Here is a 21,371-nt window from a genome sequence, read left to right as displayed (position 1 = left end):
AGGACCTTTTAATTCTTTGTCCTTAGTTCCATTCTGCTCAAAATTTTTATTAGAAATAACTTTTCAAGGGCTGGGGATTTGGCTCAGTTGGTAGTTTGCTTGCCTGGCATGGGTGAGGACCTGGATTGGATCCCCAGCAACTCACTGCCCCCCAAATCCTCAATGTTGCATAAGATTTGGTTCTGTGACTCTTATAGCAGAATAAGGATATACTGGGAAATTCCAGGACAAATATCAGTTGACTCAGGGCTGTTTAATTGTGGGAGAGTTTAGAAATGGTTGATACCTTGCTTATGTAAGTAATTTTAGTTTTATGTGTAAGACCTTTTCTTTTTTGGTTTTTCAGAGAATATGCTATGGGAGGGAGTTCTTCCTGTGGGCAAAAGAGAAAGACTTGGATTCAGTCTTTTGAGAAAGAAAGGTTAGATATTATATATCTAGTAGTAACCCCCCTTTCAAGATTGAATGTTCCCATTCATTTGATACTTTTGTATGTCTGTGTGAAGAATAGAAGAGAGAGATGGTGGTATTTAATAAACTTTGATTTGGAGAGACAAGATATGCACCAAGTGCTGGGGAAGCTCAGATGAAGAAAACATCGAGGGACAGCGCAATGAAACAGTTTTGGAAGAACAACTGAGTTTTGATTATTTCTCCACAGAAAGGCATCTTAAGTAGCTTCCTTGGGGGCCTTATCTTCTTAGTTGAGAGGGTTATTTAATTGTTTTTCCACTTTACAAGGTGCCCCAGCTTACGTGTGCTGATAAGAAGTTATAAAAACAGCATGGTTATTTATAAGGAGTGATGGAATGGACAGAGCAGGGCTTTGGGCCAGACTGCCTGCAGTGTAAATTTAGAGGCTTTCACTTAAATATCTGAGCATTCTTAGACAAGTCATTTAATCTCTGAGCTTTGGTTATTTCACCCTGGGTTGCTTTGAAGATTGAACAAAGTGGTGTATATGAAGTGCCCCACACATCATCTGCCACGTGGTAGGTGTTCAGTAAATGTTAGTTTTCTTCTCGCCTTGCCAAGACAGGATGTTTGCTCCAAGTATGTTTTTAGTGTCCCTGATTATTATAGGTTATGATTTTTACTCTTGGTCTAACCACCACCTATGTGGTTCCTGCAGTTAAGAAAAGAGGTAAAAGGTTTACCATGAGGGAAGAAGGTGCACAGAAATGAGTCTAGAGAAAATGGATGTTTGAAAGGGATCTAATTATTGAAGTACTATTTCTTGGTGGTTGAGAATTAAAATATGTCAGTCTTATGAGGAAATGATATTCAGGTAAAGAACATCTATTGTTTCTTCTCTGTTTTGGAGAATGTGTTTCAATGCTGTATATAAGAAGCTAGTAAAGAAAATTCTGTTAATTTATTTCCTACTTAGGGGTCATTATTTGAGTTATTACCTCAAAGATTGAACAACTATATTAACAATAGGATTATATGTTATTAACTACACTAACTTATTCTAACAAGGATTGAGGTAGTTTTCAGAATAAAATGCTATACAAGTAAAATGGTAAGGTAGAAATAGAAAACAAATCAACAGTTGAAAATATGACATGGTATGTGATATTAAGATCAGGTGAAAAATGATACCTAATACATAAACTACCAGAGCTACATTGTTATAGTGCAATAATCAGTTTTACTCTAAGCTACCTGGCAGCAAAAATGAAAAAGGGAGCATGGTGGATATGGTTAAAGAAAACAAAATTACCTATTTCGCAAAGGAAGTGAAGTGTTTTTTGCCTTAGCAGAAAACTTCTTTTAGGGAATACTGAATAATGAATAAACATAGGCCTTGTCCTTGTGGTAGAACTAACGATAGGTTTCATCAGGCAGTTTTCCTAAAAGTGTGTCTCAATGAAAGCTGAGGCTGTGAAAAAAGAGGCAGTTCTGAAAGCCATTCCACCAGAGGCCAGAATGATCTGATCTGAGTTCACAGATTCTGGGTCTGGTGAAATCTAAGGGTAACACTGAGATTGTGCTACACCAGTTTCCTATCATTCTTGAATATCATTGTTTTCAATAGGGCTTCCTTATTATTTCTTTGAAATCAGCTACATAAATTTATTCTCTATTTGGGGAAAAGTCATAGCACAGGAGTTCACACAAATTATGAACCTCTTAACAAGACTTTTGAGAAGAACTTTCTAGGAATTCAGAACCTGTATTGTGGATATTTTGTTGTTGAATTACACTGGATTCATCCCCGTTAGAAATCATACTAGCAGATTGTAAGGTTGGCATCCTCTAATGGGAATAGAGAAAGATTACATTTACCTGTATGATTAGCACACTGCTTTGTGGAAGGGGTTGGGGAGTTTTATCTTTTGCTTCGAACAGTGGTAAGGTTAGAAAATAATCATTATTCTTAGAGTCTTTGTAAATAAGGGTCAAGGAGGTTTGCATTAAATGTCTCAACTATGAATCCAGGTTAGGAGTGGGGAAAAAAATCCCCAAATTTAAGACTGTGTACTGCTGTGAATTTCCAATGAATGTAAAGGAGAACCCTGGAGACTCAGCAGTTGATATGGGCTTGATGTATTGTGTTTTTTTCTTTTTTTTTTTTTAAACCTCAGATTTTACTTTTCACATTCTAGGAGTAGTAATTTATTTATAATTTCAGAAACTTCTGTAGTTGTTAGTTACTTGAGTCCAGCACTTTCCAGGTGATATGAATGGGTGTCAGGTTAACAGAGATGTTGATCCCTTAGCCTTCCCAAATACCTGAGCCATGGCCTCCCACCTTGAGTAACTCTTTTCATTTTATGTCAGTGGGCTGTGTAAGAGCCATTTTCTGTGTAAGCCATGATCTGAAAAATTTTGCAAAGAATAGCTGTAGGTCATTTTAGATATGAGTGAATTTAGTATAACTTTAAAGTTCTTTAATCATAGAGTCTTGATGTTTTGAGCAAATAGAATAATATGGTTATTTGAAGAAGTGGGTGTCTCTCAGAACATAGATTCACTTATTTTTGTACTTTTCACTATTGAAAGGGGAGGATACAAAAAAAGTAGCATCACCCATGTGATAATGGATTAGAGTTGGAGGTGTCAGTACTAATTCATGTTTAGCTTGATGTAGAACCCAGATACCAATGGGTTCGTGTAGATAATATTTGTAGGTTTATAGACTTGTGTAAGATGGTAAATATGCATGTATTTCTTAGCCCTGCCAACTGAGACTACTTGGAAACAATAAAAGCCTTGTAGCAACAAACACACCTAGCACTTAAGTAACCAGGGCTCTTTGAAGATAGGGTTGATTGTAAGACTGGGGCAGAAAAAATACAAAAAGGAGCCTGCAGCAAATATATACCAGAAGCAAGGGAGTGCTTAAAAACAAACAAAAATATCCCCTAAATCACCCCTCCACCATAAATGGAGGTGAGCTAAAGAGTCACAGGAGCCAAATGAAAGAGCTCTCAGTGAGCTTTCAGTGGTCAAAAAGATAAAAAAGTATTTGAATATAACCTAAAGTATACGATAACTGTGTATGAGTCCACACTAATATTAATAAATGATTGAATGAGTAAATGTGGGAGAATAGACAAATCTCCCATGCAGAAGAATTCCAGTATGTAGGTAAATACATCAGTCTCAAGGAGATGGATCATAATTTCCTACTCCTTAAGTAGGCTGTGCTTAGTGACTTCCTTCTAAGATTGAAGTACAAAAAGAGAAAAGTCTACTTTGTAGTGGAGGAACTTGATAAACACAGCCTCAGCTAGGTTATCAAAGTTTACATTGACAGTGATATATCATGTTGGTACTATGTACCCTTGATATAAAGTGGAACTTTATTTTTATGGTCTTCTTTTCAAAGTACTCATAGCTCTAGGCTATTATGAGAACATCATGTAAATCCTACTGAGGGACATCTTAAAATATCTTGATAAATGCTTCTCAATTCTGTCAAGGTCTTCATAAATGAGGCAAGTTGGCAAACTGTTAAAGTCTAAAGGAGCCTGAGGAGATATGCTGACTGAATATAATGTGGTTTCCTGGATGGGATTCTGGAACAGAAAAAGGACATTAGGTAAAAACTAAGGAAATCTGAACGAACTTAAGTTAGAAACAGTGTAGTAATAATTGGTGCAGTAATTGTGATGAAATTTTATAATACTATAAAATGTTAATACTAGGAGAAACTGAATATGGTCATTCTCTGTACTTTTCTCAGTATTTATATAAATTTTAAACTATTAAATGATAGTTTTAAAAAATTTATTTATCAATACTGTAAAAGATATTAAAGCATTCCCTCCCCCCAAACACGTAGGATTCACTTGCATTCAGATGGAGTGACCTAGAGGACAATTTCCTGCATGGCTTGTTTCCTCAGTCATTGTCCACAGACTCTTGAGTAGTTGTAGGAATTTTCAGGCCCAGACTTGAGGCCCATCTTCTCCAAAGTTGTGGAAAGGAACTGTATATTATGTGGCCCCTATACTTCCCTATGCCACTTGAAGGAAGAGTGACCTCTTGGGGGTTATCCATGCTGAATGAAAGCTTATTAAAAACAACAACAACAACAACAACAACAACAACATAGGTAAGTTTCAAATTATGACCATACCGTTGAGATAAAACTTGGTGTTATGGTTTCAGTGTGTCCCCCAAAAGCTCATGTGTGAGACAATGTGAGAAGGTTTAGAGGTGAAATGAATTGGGCTATGAGAGCCTTACTCCAGTCAGTGAATTAACAGGAATTAACTGAGTGGTCACTGTATGCTGGTAGGATGTGGATGGAGGAGGTGGGTCATTGGGGCATGTCTTTGGGATATATATTTGGTGAGTTGAGTGTAGTCTATTTCTGCTTCCTGGTGCCATGTTTTGAGCTGCTTCTCTCCACCACATTCTACTACCATGATGTTCTGCCTTACCTCAAGCCCCAAGGAATAGAGCCGGTTGTCTCTGAAACTGCGTGCCCCCAAATAAACTTTTCCTCCTCTAATTGTTCTTGTCAGGTCTTTTGGTCTCAGAATGAAAAAGCTGACTAAAACACTTGGCTTTTTTTTTAATCTGAGAATGAAGTTTCCAAGAATTATAGATACTTGTTATTTAGGCAGTCAGAATTGGTAAAACCATAGAGCATAATCTTAGACTACTTGTAGTTTTAAGATTATCCATGTCCCACAGCAAATGTCAGAGTTGTGATCCTACTTGCCAGCATCTGTGGATTTGTAGCCAAAAATATGACTTCCTTGGGCTTAGGATGTGCCTAAATGGCACAGAGCTTGCCTAGCATGTGTGAGGCCCTGGCTTCCATCTCCAAGTTGACTAACTCATCTGCAAGCACAAAGTGCTGTCAGTGTACAGAAATGGTGGGCGTGGGTGATAATAGAGAACCCTTCTATTGTGTTTTTATAAGAAATATTAATGATATAATATAGAAAGAAGCTGTTGTTCTGGAGTTCCAAGTCAGTGGAGTATATGGACTTTTAAGACTTTGGATTTGTACAATATTCTCCCATTTTGAAAGCAAGCTTTGTAATAAAGGAGTTTGAAATTGTTTTTCCTATTTTTATCCTTTGTTTTGGTGGAGTCTAGGGTAACCTTTTGAGGATATGAAAACTAACATTAAAAAAATTTAATGTTTCAAGCAAACAGAAAAATCTAGAGAGTAACAATGCATATAGACTATACTTAAAACCGACTACTCTAATCCTAATTTTTTTCCTATTTTATAAAAGATACGTTACCAACTCAACTGTGGTCCTCTGTGTGCCCCTCTCCATTCTGATCCCCTTCATCCATTACTTCCCAGAGGTAATCACTATCCTGAATCTGTTTTTATTTTTCCTATCATGTCTTATACTGCAATTACATGTATAAATCTATATTCCATTGTATGTTAATACCAATGTTCTTTCTTTATTCTGTTGCTGCTGAGCATTTAGGCTTTTTTCCACTTTTTTGCTTTTACAGATGATGCTTCAGTGAACATTATTTTTCATATCTACTTGGGCACATGTGCAAAACTTCTCTGAAGTATATGCCTGAGAATGGAATTGCTAGCATGTGGGGTATGCACATCTTCAGCTTTTCTAGATGTTGCCAAATTACTCTTGCAATTTATGTTGGAAGGTGTTAGAGAGTTCCTTCTCCCTATCGTCTAACTAAAACTCAGTATGGTTAAGCTTTTTAATTTTTGCCAATTTGAGATTTATTATTTTTATTTTGTATTTTTCTGATTACTCGTGAGCATCTTTGTAAATGTTAGTCATTAGTTTTCCCTTCTGAATATTTTATCGCAGCCCTCCTGCCTGTTTTTCTCTTAGCTTTTTTCTTATTAATTTATAGACTTTAAGATGAAAATAATTTGTATGTTAGCTTCTCATCACTGTGACAGATACCTGAGAAAAAACACTTGGAGGGAGAACAATTTATTGTGGCTCATGGTTTCAGTCCATGGTCAGTTCACTCCCTTTCTTTGGGCCTGAGATGAGGCAGAACATAATGGTAGAAGGACATAGAAGAGGAAATCTCAACTAAGGGCTGCCAGAGAGTAGAGAGAAGAAGGGACAAAAGACAAGGTGTAGTTCCCAAGGGCACTACATACTTCCTTCAACCAGGTCTCACCTCCTATAGTTCCCACTTCCTCCCAGTAGTCCATTCAGCTCTCAGTGGATTAATCCATTGATGAAACCAGGGCCCTCATGATCCAATCACTTCCCCAGAGTTTTACCTCTGAACACTGCTGTGTTGGTGTCTGAGCCTCCAACACATGAGTCTTTAGGGTTGGGGAGATATTTTATATCCAAACCACAACAATTTGTTGTTTATACACTGCAATGACCTTTTCTTCTGTGGTTGATTTCTTTACTTTATTTCTACTAGCTTGTCTATAGAAGTTGTAGGTTTGAAGGGCTCAGATTCTATTCATATTTTCCGTCATGGTTTGCGCTTGAAGAAATATCTTTTCTCTCCTGAGGAAAGAGCCCTTAAGTTCCTTAAATTTTCCTTGAAGGTCCTTATATCTTTTCCCATATTTATTTTTTAAAATCTGGAATAAAAAGTTTCTCCACTGACTAGATTTGTGTTTGTTTGCTTTTTGAGATGCTGGGAATCAAACTCAGGTTCTTGCAAAGGCTGGACACATGTTGTACCACTGAGCTACATTCCCAACCTTATTGGATTTTTTATACTTCAATGCCTACATTTTCTCATACCCAAGATTTCTAATTAATATTCTTTTAATGTACTTTCATTTTTGATCATTTGTTTAATAATTTATTGTTCTTTTAAAATGAAATTATTCCTTATTTTATTGAAAGTCTAAACATATACATTTTGGAGTATATGTATATTATATATATTTTGGAGTATAGTCTGGTCTACAGAATTAATTTCATCTTTAATGACTGTATTTTTTTTACTAATTAATAGTTTGTTGGTTGAGTTTCTTAGCATTAGATTGGCTTCAGCTTTTTGACCTTTGAGTTTCAGAATCATTTTGGATGGGAGTTAATTGTTTGATTTTGACTTTTCTCACTTTCTCTACCCAATAGTTTAAATTTTCTTCCACCTGTTCTCAGAGTTCCCAATTTAAAACAGGGTCTTACGAAAAAGTTTCTTTCTCCATAATAACATTGAAAAACTCATAGACCCAGCCAGAAAAGTAGTGTGGAGACCTTATTTCATGATTTGGTGTGTCTACTAGAGGCTAGTAAATGTCTGTCAAATATTTTAATCAAAATTAAAAGCTCCTACTCTATAGAAGATATTCTTTTTAAAAAATTTTAGTTATTGACACAATTAATGGGTTTTCAATGTGTCATTTCCATACCTGTATATATTGTACATTGATCACATCTATCCTTTCTACTATTCTCTCTTGCTTCTCTCCTGTTCTCCACCTCCCCTCTCTCTTTCCTTTCTGTAATAGTCCCTCTTCTACTTTCAGATCTTTTTTTTTTAAAGTTTCCACATGTGAAAGAAAACATGTGATATGTGTCTTTCTATATCTGGCTTATTTTGCTTAGCATGAAGTACTCCGGTAACATCTATTCCTGTAAATAACATGATTTTTTCCTCTTTATGGGGAATAATATTCCTCTCTGTGAGTGTGTGCGTGCATGCATGCATAATCTTTATTTATTTTTTAAAATATATTTATTTTTAAAATTTGTTTTACTTGGTTGTACATGACAGCAAAATGCATTTCAATTCATAATACATAAATGGAGCGCAACATTTCAATTCTCTAGTTGTACACAGTGTAGAGACACACCATTCATGCAATCATACATGTATCTAGGGTAACCATGTCCATCTCATTCCACCATCTTTCCTATCCTCATAACCCATCCTTACCCTCCCCTTTTCCTAATCCAAAGATCCTCCATTCTTCCCATGTCTCAGTCCCCCATCATAGATCAGCATCCACTAATCACAGAAAACATTCGGCCTTTAGTTTTTTGGGGATTGGCTTCGCTTAGCATAAGATTCTCCAACTTCATCCATTTACCTGCAAATGTCACAGTTTTATTTTCTTTTAATGCTGAATAGTATTCCATTGTATATATATATATATACCACAGTTTCTTTATCCATTCAGCTATAAAAATTCATTCATTTGTTGATAGGCACCTAGCTGATTCTATATCTTGACTATTATGAATAGTGCTGCAATAAACATGGGAATGTGGGTATCTCTTTTTGTTTGCTGACTTTATTTCCTTCCGGTATATACATACCCAGGAGTAGTGTAGCTGTATTATAGGGTAGTTCTGTTTTTTGTTTTTTGAGGAACCTCCATACTGTTTTTCATATTGGCTATACTAATCTAAATTTATACTCCTATCATCAGTGTATAAGGAATTTTTTTCTCCATATCATCATCAGTATTTGTTGTTGTTGTTTTGATAATAACCTTTCTGACTGGGGTGGTGATATGGAATCTCAATGTAGTTTTTTTTTTCTTAAATTTTATTTTCCTGATGGCTAAAGATGAAGATGTTGAGCATATTTTCATATATTTATTGGCCATTTGTACTTCTCTTTTTGTTTTTGAACCCAGGGGTACTTAACCACTGAGCCACATCCACAGTTCTGTTTTGTGTTTTATTTAGAGACAGAATCTCACTGAGTTGCTTAGTGCCTAACTTTTGTTGAGGCTGGCTTTGAACTTGTGATCCTCCTGCCTCAGCCTCCCAAATTGCTGGGATTATAGGCATGCATCACCATGCCCAGCTATAGTACTTCTTTTGAGAAGTATCTGTTCAGATCATTTGCCCATTTGTTGATTGGATTATTTGTTCTTTTATTGTTAAATTTCTTGAGTTCTTTATACATTCTGAATACTAATCCTGTCAGATAAACATCTGGCAAAGATTTTCTTTCATTCTGTAGGTTGTCTTGTTTCCTTTGTTATGCAGAACCTTTTTAATTTGATGTAACCCATTTGTAAATTCTTATTTTGAGTCCTATCAAGAAATTTGTAGCCTTGGCTAATCTTGCAGTGTTTCCTATAGCAGTTTCATAGATTCAGGTCATACAGTAAGGTCTTTGATCCATTTGAGTTGATTTTTGTACATGCAGAGAGGAATCTAGGGTCAATCTTGTACAGTTTCCTCAGTACCATTTGTTGTAAAGGCTTTGTTTTCTCCAGTGTTTGTTTTTGGCATCTTTGTTAAGAATCAGATAACTGTAGATGCATGGATTTATTTCTGGGTCCTCTATTCTATTCTATTGGTAGAATATATATCTATTTTTATGTTAATACTATGCTGTTTTTCTTACATGGCTCTGTAGTATATTTTGAAATCTGGTATTTGTGATGCCTCCAGCATTGTTCTTTTTGCTCAGGATTGCTTTGGATATTTGGGGTCTTTTGTGCTTCTATATGAATTTTAAGATGGTCTTTTCTAGAATGACATAGGTATTTTGATGGGATTGTATTCAATTTATAAATTATCTTCAGTAATATGGCTATTTTAACATTAATTCTCCCAACCCTTGAATGTGGGAAGTCCTTCTACCTTCTAGTGTTTTTCTTCAATTTTTTTCTTCTGTGTTTTATAATTTCTATTGTAGAGGCCTTGCATCTCATTACTTAGGTTTAATTTTCATTGTTTCTTTCTTTCCCTTTGCTTTTAAAAAGCTATTGTTTTGAGCAAGTTCATTAATGGTGTGAAGAAAAACTGCTGGATTTTGTATGTTGATTTTGTACAGGAACAAGTACAGGTACATGCCTGTAATCCCAGCTACTTGGGAAGCTGAGGCAGGAGGATTGCAAGTTCAAAACCAGCCTCAGCAACTTTGTGAGGCCCTAAGGAACTTAGTGAGACTCTGCCTCAAAATAAGGCATAAAAAAAAGGGGGCTAGGGATGTGGCTCAGCGCTCCTGGTACCAAAACAAAACACCAAATAAATAAATAAAATTAAATTAAAAAATAAAAGAACAAAACTTCTGGTATTGTCCTAGAGGTCTGAATTCCTTCTTGTGGTGGGTGGGTGCTCAAGGACAGATAACTCTACCTAGGATGGGGAAGATTTCCTTGAGATTAGGGAGGGAAGAGGGAGGGAGGAAGAGAAAGAAACATGTTAGTTTTAAAAATAAGTTGCAGGGGCTGGGGTTGTGGCTCAGCAGTAGAATACTCGCCTAGCATGTTCGAGGTGCTGGGTTCATCCTTAGCACCACATAAAAATAAATGAATAAAATAAAGGTATTGTGTTAAGAGAAAAAAAAAAGTAAGTTGCAGTAGCAGAGCAGCAAGGGCTACATTCAAAGCATAAAGTGGATCACTGTCACATTTCCCCACTGTCAATTTCTATATTTCATTTCTTCTTTTTTTAAATTTTAGTTGTAGATGGACACAGTATCTTTATTTTATTTGTTTATTTTTTTTATGTGGTGCTGAGGATCAAACCCAGGGCCCCACAAATGCGAGGCAAGTGCTCAATCACTGAACTACAACCCCAGCCCTTCTACATTTCATTTCTATGGAAAAACGGGTGACAACATTTCGAAGCTGCTTCCTGCTAAGAGAGGGTGAAGTTGGGGGGAAGTGACCCAAAGTCCTTATTCTCTAACAGGTGGGACATGACAGTTAATGGTATTGAGCATCAGGGCAGTCCAGAAGTCCATGGTGGCAATTCGCAGTTGGCTAGACAAGGCATACATAGGGCATGGATCATACAGGGCCTTTAGAGGGGTCCTGTCTTTCCCTGGGTCCTAGCTGACCTTAGAGGGAAAGGCCAAAATGTTGGTTGCTTTTTCCTTGTCCAAATGCTTCCTTGATGATGGTCTCCAAGTTTTTGGTTTTAAACATCTAGCAGGCCTGTTTCACCAGTCAGATGGCCAAGGGTGTTGTGTTACTGTGTTCGGTTTTCTTTTTCTCAAAGTGGACAAAGATGGAGCAATCCTTACTCTACTGTTCAGGGAGAGAAGACAGGAGTTGCCTGAAGCAAAAGAAGCTTTGGAAGCTGCTGGGATGCTCCCTCAATCCTTCTTTTTACTTACAGGAGTAGCTTCTTTACCCGAGGCAAACTCACCTGTCTCCTAACCCTCCAGCAGTCAGCTCTCAACAACTTCATCAGCCACCTTGTTTCTTCAGCATGGATGTAGGGTTGCAGGCCTGCCCAAGAAAGCTGGAGTTGGGGCTGTTCTTGGGTTCCATCTGGGTCACCAGTTTGTTACCAAAAGCTCAATCCTTGTCCCCATGCCAATCTAATAATGAAGACAAGGTTTTGAGAAAAAAAAAAAAAAAAGAAGTTTTATTGCTTTGCTAGCAAAAGAGAAACACAGGAAACTCTTGTTCTACAAGCTGTGATTCTCCTGAATTTATCAGTTTTAAGAGCGTTTTGATGGAGTCTTTTTGATGGTTTTCTTTTTTAAAAAAAAATTTAATATTTTTTAGTTGTAGATGGACACAATATCTTGATATTTATTATTTATTTATTTATTTTATGTGGTGCTTTAGGACCAAGTCCAGTGCCTCACACATGCTAGGTGAGCACTCTACCATTGAGCCACAAACCCCAGCCCTCTTATTGGTTTTCTAAGTATAAAATAATAGCATATGCAAACTGAAATAATTTGATTTCTTCCTATCCTTTTATATCCCTTTTATTTCTTTCTCATGCCTGATTGCTTTGGCTAAAATTTCAAGTATTATATTGAATAAAAGTGGTGAGAGTATGCACTCTTGTCACATTTATTTTAGAAGAAATGCTTTCAGGTTTTCATCATAACGAATGCAGTATGATGTTGACTATGGGATTGTCATATACAGCTTTTATTATGTTGAGGTATGATCCTCCTGTATACATAGTGTGTTCAGGATTTTTATTATGAAGGGATATTGGATTGCTTCAAATGCATTTTCTTCACCTATTGAGATGATTATGTGATTTGTATCCTTGACTGTATTTATGTATTGTATTAGGTTTGATTTGCATGTGTTGAGCCATCCTTAAATCCTTGGGATGAAACCAATTTGATCATGTGTATGGTCTTTTTAATGTGCTCTTGCAGTCAATTTGCTAGTATTTTATTGTGAATTTTTGCATTCATATTTTTCAAGGATATTGGATACTGGGCTACAATTGTTGTGTGTGTGTCCTCAGGTTTTGGTATCTGGTAATGCCTTTATAGATTGAATTTGGAAGGGTTCCTTCTTTTTCTTATGGTGTAGTTTGGTATTAGTGTTTTTTAAAATTTTGTTAAATTTGGTAAGATTCAGCTGTGAATCTGGTCAGTCTTGGGTTTTTCTCTGTTGGGAGATTTTTAATTATTGTTTCAATTCATTACTTATTTCTAGTCTACTTAATTTTAAAAATGTCCTCTTGGGGCTGGGGTTGTAGCTCAGTGATAGAGTGCTTGCCTCACACACGTGAGACCCTGGGTTCATTCCCTAACACCCATAAAAATAAACAAATAAAAATAAAGATATTGTATCCACTTACAACTAGAAAAATATTTCAAAAATATGTTCTCTTGATTTAGTTTTGGTAAGTTTATGTGTCAAATTTTAGAAATTTGTCTATTGTTTCTGCAGTTTTGAATTTATTTTCATCTAATTAATTGATTTCTGTGGTTATCAGTGATATCTGCTCTAATATTTCCCATTTCACCTCGAATTTTATTTTATTTTGTCTTATTTCTCTTTAGGTTAGTTTGGCTTAGGGTTTTTCAATCTTTTTCATCATTTTAAAGAATCAGCTTTTTGTTTTATTGATCTTTTCTATTTTTTTTAAAGAGTCTGTTTCATTTATTTCTGTTCTAATCATTATTATTTCTTTCATTCTACTGATTTTGGGTTTGTTTCTAATTTTTCCAAGACATTGAGATACATTATTAGGTTACTTGAAATCTCTGTTTTTGTAATGTATGTACTCATATCTATATACTTCACTCTTAACTGCTGCTTTTATTGTCATAGGTTTTGGTAGGTGTTTTCTTTTTCATTTCTCCTGATTTCTTATTGACCCACTGTTGTTAAAGAGTATATTATTTGGGAAGGAGGAGTAGAGGGAAAAGGAAGATACTGGGAAATGAGACTGATCAAATTATGTACATGTAAAAATGTGGCATAATCAATCCCACTATTTTTTTTTAAAAGAGAGAGAGAGAGAGAATTTTTAATATTTATTTTTTAATTCTCGGCGGCCACAATATCTTTGTTGGTATGTGGTGCTGAGGATCGAACCCGGGTCGCACGCATGCCAGGCGAGCGCGCTACCGCTTGAGCCACATCCCCAGCCCTATTTTGTATAATTATAATGTACCAATAAAAAATTTAGAAAGTATATTGTTCAGTCTCCAGGTGTATAAGTTCTATTGCTGTTGCATCCTAATTTTCTCTATTATGATCTGATTAGATGCAAGAATTGTATTTGTTAAGACTTGCTTTGCATGATCTATTTTGGAAAACGTTCCATGTGCTGATGAAAAAAATATGTGTTCTGCAGCTGTTGGATGGAATATTCTTACATGTCTGTTAAGTCCATTTGATCTATTGTTTAATTTAACTCTGATGTATCTTTCTTGATTTTTTTTTAATATGGATGATCCATTGGCAAGGTGTGATACTTGAAGTCACTCACAATTATTGCTGTCCCTTTGTGAGCAGTAATGTTTGTTTAATCAGGTACTCTGATATTTGGTGCACATATATTTGCTGTTATTTTGTCTTTTTGATGGTTTATTCCCTTTATCATTACGAAATGACCTTCTTTGTTTCTTCTGACTGATTTTTGACTTTCTGTTTTGTTGGATATAAATGTAGCTTCTCTTATTTACTTTTGGATTCCATATGCTTGAAATATTGTTTTTAATCCTTCTACTTTCAGTCTGTGTATATTTTTTGCCAGTGAAATGAGTTTCTTGCAGGTGGCATATGTTGGGTCTTGTTTTTTAATCCAGTCAGCCAGTCTGTATGTGTGTGTGTGTGTGTGTGTGTGTGTGTGTGTGTGTATGTATATGTATATGTATGTATATATATATATGTATATATATATATATATTTTAACAGTACTGAGGATTGAAACAGGGTTTCATGCATACTAGGCAAGAACTAGTATGCTGAGGATATGTACTATATCCTCAGCAGTCTGCATCTTTTAATTGAAGAATCAAGACCATTTATGTTCAGGGTGATTATTGAAATGCATGTACTTGTTCCTGTCATTTTTTTTTAATAATCTATTTTTTTCTCCCTTAGGTGTTTGATGATTTGCTATATGATTCTTTCCTAATTCTCACTTGCTGATCTACCCTGAGGTTAATTTTGTCCTATGCTCTGATGATTGTGTTTATCTTGCTTCTTCTTTGGGTGTCAGATTTCTTTAAGTGTTTTCCATAATGCTGGTTTAATGGTGATGAATTCTTTTAGGTGATGCTTACCTTGGGAATGTCTTGTTCTGAAGGATATAGTAATCTAGATTTAAAAATCTTTTCTTTTAGAAATACAACATTCCATGCCCCCCCTTCAGAATTTGTTACAAATTTTGTTGTTTTTTCTAATGAGTTTTCCTTTATGTATCTCTTGCAGCTTTTAATATTTTTTATTTATTCTGTACTTTTGGCAGTTTAACATGGTGAAGAGAGGTTCTTTTCTGGTCTTGTCTATTTGGGGTTCTAAATTCCTCCTACACTTGGGTGTCCATGTCTTTTCTGAGACTTGGGAAATTTTCTGCTATTGTTTCACTGAATAAGTTTTCTGTTCCTTTAGCCAGTAGTTCTTCTCCCTCTTCTATTCCAATTATCTGAAAGTTTGGTCTTCTGATAGTGTCCCATATATCTTTTATGTTCTATACATTCTTTCCCAGTTTTTTCTTTTATTTCTGCCTGATGTGATAGTTATCAGACTTGTCTTCAAGTCCTTATATTTTTCTTTTTGCTTGATCTAGTCTATTGATGAGGCTTTCAACTGAGCTTTTGATTTGACTTTTTGAGCTTTTCAATTTCAATATTTCTGTTTGTTTCTTTTTTAAAATCTTTTTTTCCTATTGAATTGCTTTCCCATATCCTGCATTGTCTTCCTTAATTTATTCAGCTATATATTTTTGTATAATCTTTGAATTCATTTATTATTTTAAAAATCATCGTTTTGAATTCTATGGAATTTCATCCCCTCATTTGAAATCACGTTACTAGAGAGTTATCCACTTTTTGAGAAGTCATATTAACTTGTTTTCTCATACTTCTTGCATTTCTGTGCTGAGATTTGCACATCTTTTAGAATGAATAGCTCTTTCATTTTTATATGAGGGCTTTCTGAGTGAACCCTCTTGATGATGGGCCCTGGGATATCAGTTTGCTTTATAATATTGAGTTTAATTCCAAATGGACTTTGTGGTATAGTTTCACTGTGGCTTCTTCACTTGTGATTAGTGGGTTGTGACCCAGTGTATATTGTGTCAGAGCCTGAGGTATCATCTTTCTCTGTAGGTCTTGAAAGATTTGGTCCTTTTAGTAGTGAAGGTGGGTGTGTTGTAGATAGCGGGCATCCTCTGTGGTTACTTCTCTAGTCTTGTTAGCAATATGCAGTCTGAAGGGGTATAGGAGTGGCCAGCACTAAGGTCCCTTAAAGATCTGATTCCACACTGAGTTATTTCTCTCTGCTATTGCTACAGGAGTCAGAGTCCAAGTGGGGCTTCAGGCTCTCCCTAGCTGTGTCTTTTTGGGCCCAGGTCATCATCAAGGGGCTTTTATCTTCCTTATCTATCTTTTAAATTCAACTATCTGCCAAGGCTTGAGTAGGACTAGGGTATGGTTGTAATAAGGCACAATTTCTCTCAACTGGACCCGGGGGTGTAGCTCAGCGGTTAAACCCACCAAAAATGTTCCAGGTACTAAACTTTCTCAGCACTGCTGCTTAGAAAGCAGAAAAGAAATGGCATTAACAACAATAACATAAAATCAAACCAATTATAGAAATACAGTAAAAATAAAATAACAACTGCAACACTGATAGAAAAAAAGGAAAAAAATATTATCAAATAGATAAAAAAGTTAAAAATTAATAAAATAGCCAGGCATAGTGAAACATGCCTGTAATCCCAGTACTTTATGTATTTTTTCATTTAATTATTTTAAAAATAATTTTATGAAAATTTATCTATTTTTTCATTTAATTTCATTTAAAGCTGTTAGAATGATGTTGTGTTACTACAGAGCAAAGGAATCTTACAAGAGGCCAAGACTGAGTGGAAATGCAAGTTGAGACCATCAAAAAAGCCAAAAGAATATTGATAAATATATCTTTAACTACAGTAAATCTTCCCTTTTAGTTGTACACTTTGCCCTTGTAGTAATTTACTTTTGCATAATTACAACCCTTTTGTTTTAGTAGTATGCAAGAAAAATCTCCTTAAATAGGAAACCTAATCTTACTTTGAATGATTTGCATCCTCCCTCGGCCATACAGTGAGAATGGAACAGAAAAAAAGATGGTCTGTGTTTTAGTCAGCTTTTTCACTGTTGTGACCAAAGGCCCTGGCAAGAATAATTTTAGGGAGGATGGGATTAGGAAAAGACCGTAGAATAAATCAAACATTACTTTCCTATGTTCATACATGAATACAATGAAACTCCACATCATGTACAATCACAAAAATGGGAAGTTATATTCCATGTATGTACTATATGTCAAAATACGTACTTCTGTCATGTACAACTAAAAAGAATAAGTTAAAAAAAATTTTTTTAAAAGCTTATATCTAGGGCTAGGATTGTGGCTCAGCGGTACAGTGCTCGCCTAGCATGTGCGAGGCCTTGGGTTTGATCCTCAGCACCACATAAAAATAAATAAAGGTATTGTGTCCAACTACAACTAAAAAATAATTTTTTATAAAAGTGCTTATATGTAAAAGAAGATGTTAGGATTTTTTCCCTAAATCTACCTAGTCTTAATATTAGATTGTTTCTTAAACATAAATTACTAAACTTTCTGAATAGGATTAAATTATTTCAGATTAGTATAATTTTTATATAAGAGATTAGACTTAAAAAATAATACGTCTTCTCAAGGAGATCCATACTGGGAGGCTCTGCAAGTGTGGGGTTGGGTTATGCCAACTTATTTGGTCAATTAACCTCCCTCTGTTGAATCCCCAATACCAACATTCTAAATCAAGATGGCACTGTTTGCCCCGCCTCTTCATTGCATTTTTAGAATGAACTCTTATTTCTTGTAAGGGAATAAAAGAAATAGAAATATAGATGATTAAAATACTGTTTATGTAATTAAAAATAATTTAAAATGCAAGAAGGCAAAGAAGCAAATGAAATTATTACTATGGTAAAGCTAGGATTTAAACCTTGCCTCACATGCAAAAGACCCTGGGTTCAATCCCCAGCACCACCAAAAATAAATAAATAAATAAATAAGATAAAAAATAAAGCTTATTAGATAGGTTTGGCTTTCTTTATCTGTTATGAAAATAGAGAAATATATGAGGAAAATTTTAGAACTGAGTACATCAGTAGAGATCATCTACTTCATTTTATAGGAAATTTGTTGTTATTAAAATTTTAAATTATTAAGCGCTAATGTGGACTGGCGGTATATTTAAGTGGTGGTGTGCTTGCCCAGTGTGTGAAGTTTCTGAGTTCAATCCCCAGCACCTCAAGGGGAGAAAAAAAAAATATATATATATATATAGCTCATATGCCAGATACTGAGGTTTAGGTATACTTTTTCTTATCCTTAATAATTCTGGAGAGGTATGTATTTGATCCATTTTAAGATAAGAAAACAGCGGGGTAAAGTTGGGAGTTCATAACCCGCTTGAATCAAACTGTGAAATATGATGTATTAAGAACTGTGTAATGTTTTGAACGACCAACAATAAAAAAAAAAGAAAAGAAAAGAAAACAGAATCAGAGGAGAAGTGGCTTGCCCAAGGACATGTTATAGTTTCAGAGTTGGAGATTTGACTTAGCACTGATTATTCTGCGAGATCACTGATTTCTTTGGCACAAAATTATAATTATTATTATTTTTTTTGAGTGAGAATTATATTATTTAATTTTTTTTTGTTTGTTTTCGTTGTACACAGCATCTTTGTTTGTATGTGGTGCTGAGGATTGAACCTGGGCTGCACGCATGCCAGGCGAGCTCGCTACCGCTTGAGCCACATCCCCAGCCCAAAATTATAATTATTTGTACTTAATATTTATTTTTCTTCCTTTTTGGTTTTCTTGTTTTGGATTTTCATAAATCAGAACCAGAAGCTATGACTTCGGATTCTTCTTTTTTATTGTAAAAGATAACATACTTTCAGAAAAGAAGATAAATCATATGCTTAGTTTTATAAATGAAGTGAATACCCAGTAACTATTATTCAAATAAAAAGCCATCTACTAGTGTATCAGTTTCCTTAGTAAAGGAACTAAGCCCAGGCCCTATGCAAATGATCTCCCCTTAATAGCTGGGTTCAAATGAGTGGATCCTTTAAATAGTTATGAAATTTAACCACTGTCCTGATTTCAGTAGTCATTTCTTTGCAATTTGACCACTTAGGAACACATTCCTAAACATATCACTTGATTTTCTTTAGATAAATATCTTTCCATAGATTAAAGTCACAGAGAGATATTAAGATAGATTGGATCTTAGGGGAATGTTTAAATTTACTTACAAGTACAAACTTTTCAAGTATTCAATTAAACATAATTGCTAGACTAATTATAATATTGCTTTGAGCTATAGTTGTTAATTTATTCTATCTTTACCCCTATTCATCAGTGTGAACAATAACTTTTTGCATGAATATTTTTCTAAATGTGTATTATATTCTGAGGAATAAGTACAAATATAATTTACCATGTCATAATGTCTTTCTTTTTCCATCTTTTACAGCATGGGTAAGTTCCCTCTCTATGGGAATGATTTTCTTTTGCTGCCCCATAGCCAGTGTCTTCACAGACATATTTGGCTGTCGGAAAACAGCTGTCATGGGTGCTGCTGTTGGATTTGTTGGACTCATGTCCAGTTCTTTTGTAAGGTAAGGACTTGATTTCTTCATGCTGCTTTTGAAAAACTGTTAAATATCTGAAGTTTTCTTTTAGGAACTTTACAAGGAGTGATCCCTTTTTCCTTGCTTAAAATATTAAGCAGTAGGACTTACAAATTGAAATTTTGCTCATATCAGCAAATCAGATCTTGAGAATTTGAATGCTTTTGTTTTCGATGCCTAAATAAGATGTCTATGTCAGTCAGGATAAGGTGTTCTTTGGAGCCAAGAAAAATATTTCTCCTTTTTTTTTTTTCCTATTCACATAGAAATTCTAAAGCAAATAAGTTATAGTTGTTAGTTATCTGAAACAATGAGTTTAAGGTCACCCCCATCTGAGGCCTGAGGGGTACAATAAGTGGTATTTTAAAGAGGTTGTTCATCAGCCCGATAGGAAAATATGTTTATTAATATGAATAAGACTTTTCCCCACATTTTTTATTTTTTTTTTTAATTTTTTTCCCCACATTTTTTAAAGATTAAATTTTAAAAATTAAATTTAAAGATTAATTCCAACCTGGGTAGAGAATCCTGCCTGTAAGAATATGTTAAAATGTTTGAATATCATGACAAAATGAAGTAGTTAAGTACACCTTAGAATGAACCTTAATGTCAAAGTACTTTCCCTGTGTCTATTAGAAAAAAGATGGAGGGTACTGAAAAGATACTAAGCTCGTAGAGCCAATGGGTTTAGCCAAAACTCCAGTTGTCCTAGTAATTCCCTTGCACGGTTAGAATAATCCTCAGGAAAAACTCTGGCTTAATTTGTAGCTCTGGCTAACAGGAACTGATTAACAAGAAAACTTCTTAAGATTATTTCCATTCTCTGTACTTTAGTGGTTTATCTTTACTTTTATCTTCACTTCCTGCCTCTTTCTCTTCCCTACCTATCTTCAGGCTGCTTTAGTTGAAAAACATGATTGTGGTCATTAAGGGGAAAAAGTCAAACTTGCATTTCTTGCCATGTTTATTTAAAAGTATTTAGTATTCAGCCAACTGAATTCTCATTTTATCCTCAACCACACACACACCTGTCCCTCAAATTTAAAAATGAGCCTCTTTTATACTTCTTTTACCTAACTTAAAATTTTATTTAGATTTAAAAAAATTATATTGAGTAGAAAATAGATATTGTATCTCTAAATTGCTTTTATGATTTCTTTCTTCTAAACTTCATTTTAAAGAAAAAAAAGTTTTGTCTGAAATAAGATATTGTTTAGTCAATTCTGTGAGATCATTTATTTTTAGTTCTTTTTTGACAACAATATAACATGTGTTAGTAGGCCTTATCAGATCACTTCTTTGATCCGAAACCTCCAGTTACCCATTATCTATCACTGTGGCTCTACCACCTGCTGAGTGTATCAATACTCAGGCTTTGGGGGAGAGAGGATTGAGAGGTAGAAACCTGTATAACCTGTTACTTTCCCATTTTGGTAGACAAAACACAAACAAGCATTATTTTTCAAAGTTGTTTTTTTTTTTTTTTAAAGTTTGGGAAATAAAAATTCTGAAATATATTTTATGTTGTCACCCAGTTCATCTCTTCTCTTCTCCTACTTTCCTCCCTGACCAAGAGAAGCAAAATTTTGAAATCAGATTGACCCATGTAATGTCCTCACATTTTATTTAATTTTGTTATTTAACCTGCTGGTTAAAGGCTACCAAATTTTAGAGCAATAAACAGGAACAAGGGAAACATGTATAAATTCTAAGTATCAAACAGTAGAAGCACTCTTCCTCTGGTTTCAGTTCTGCCTTCTCAGGAAAGCCTCCAGCATCTTGGATCTCATCAGAGGCCCCTTTTCTGAATCCGTTTGCACATAGCTGTGATTTATATTGTACTTACTCAGTTGTTAAACTTCAACAACTTGAGTTATTTATTATTAA

General features: G+C 34.9%; 1 protein-coding gene, 1 long non-coding RNA gene and 1 other non-coding gene across 5 annotated transcripts in view; 1 reads left to right on the top strand and 2 right to left on the bottom strand.

The window, feature by feature from the left end:
- Positions 1–21,371, bottom strand: part of LOC144366121 (uncharacterized) — a 120,626-nt gene that overhangs the window by 35,996 nt on the left and 63,259 nt on the right. Inside the window, exon 3 of one of the 2 annotated variants that reach the window (XR_013424978.1) lies at positions 10,843–11,688. The exons of the other annotated variant lie outside the window; for it this stretch is intronic. This is a non-coding gene — a long non-coding RNA (uncharacterized LOC144366121). Of the gene's footprint in view, positions 1–10,842; positions 11,689–21,371 lie in introns of those variants that run through there. 2 annotated transcript variants of the gene reach the window in all.
- Positions 1–21,371, top strand: part of Slc16a10 (solute carrier family 16 member 10) — a 119,165-nt gene that overhangs the window by 47,408 nt on the left and 50,386 nt on the right. Inside the window, exons 2-3 of one of the 2 annotated variants that reach the window (XM_078019483.1) lie at positions 5,944–6,041; positions 19,328–19,472. In XM_078019483.1, coding sequence (XP_077875609.1) covers positions 5,987–6,041; positions 19,328–19,472 — 200 coding nt within the window. In that variant the 5' untranslated portion in view covers positions 5,944–5,986. The remainder of the gene's footprint in view (positions 1–5,943; positions 6,042–19,327; positions 19,473–21,371) is intronic. The other variant, XM_005330169.5, reaches the window with a different exon arrangement.
- LOC144366410 (small nucleolar RNA SNORA73 family) lies at positions 4,328–4,502 on the bottom strand. The gene has a single exon (XR_013425514.1). It is a non-coding gene; the product is annotated as a small nucleolar RNA SNORA73 family (small nucleolar RNA).

This window comes from Ictidomys tridecemlineatus, chromosome 8 (genome assembly GCF_052094955.1).
Source record: "Ictidomys tridecemlineatus isolate mIctTri1 chromosome 8, mIctTri1.hap1, whole genome shotgun sequence".
NCBI classification, from domain to species: domain Eukaryota; kingdom Metazoa; phylum Chordata; class Mammalia; order Rodentia; family Sciuridae; genus Ictidomys; species Ictidomys tridecemlineatus.
Note: the sequence above shows the minus strand (reverse complement) of the source record. Positions and strands in the feature narration are given on the sequence as shown.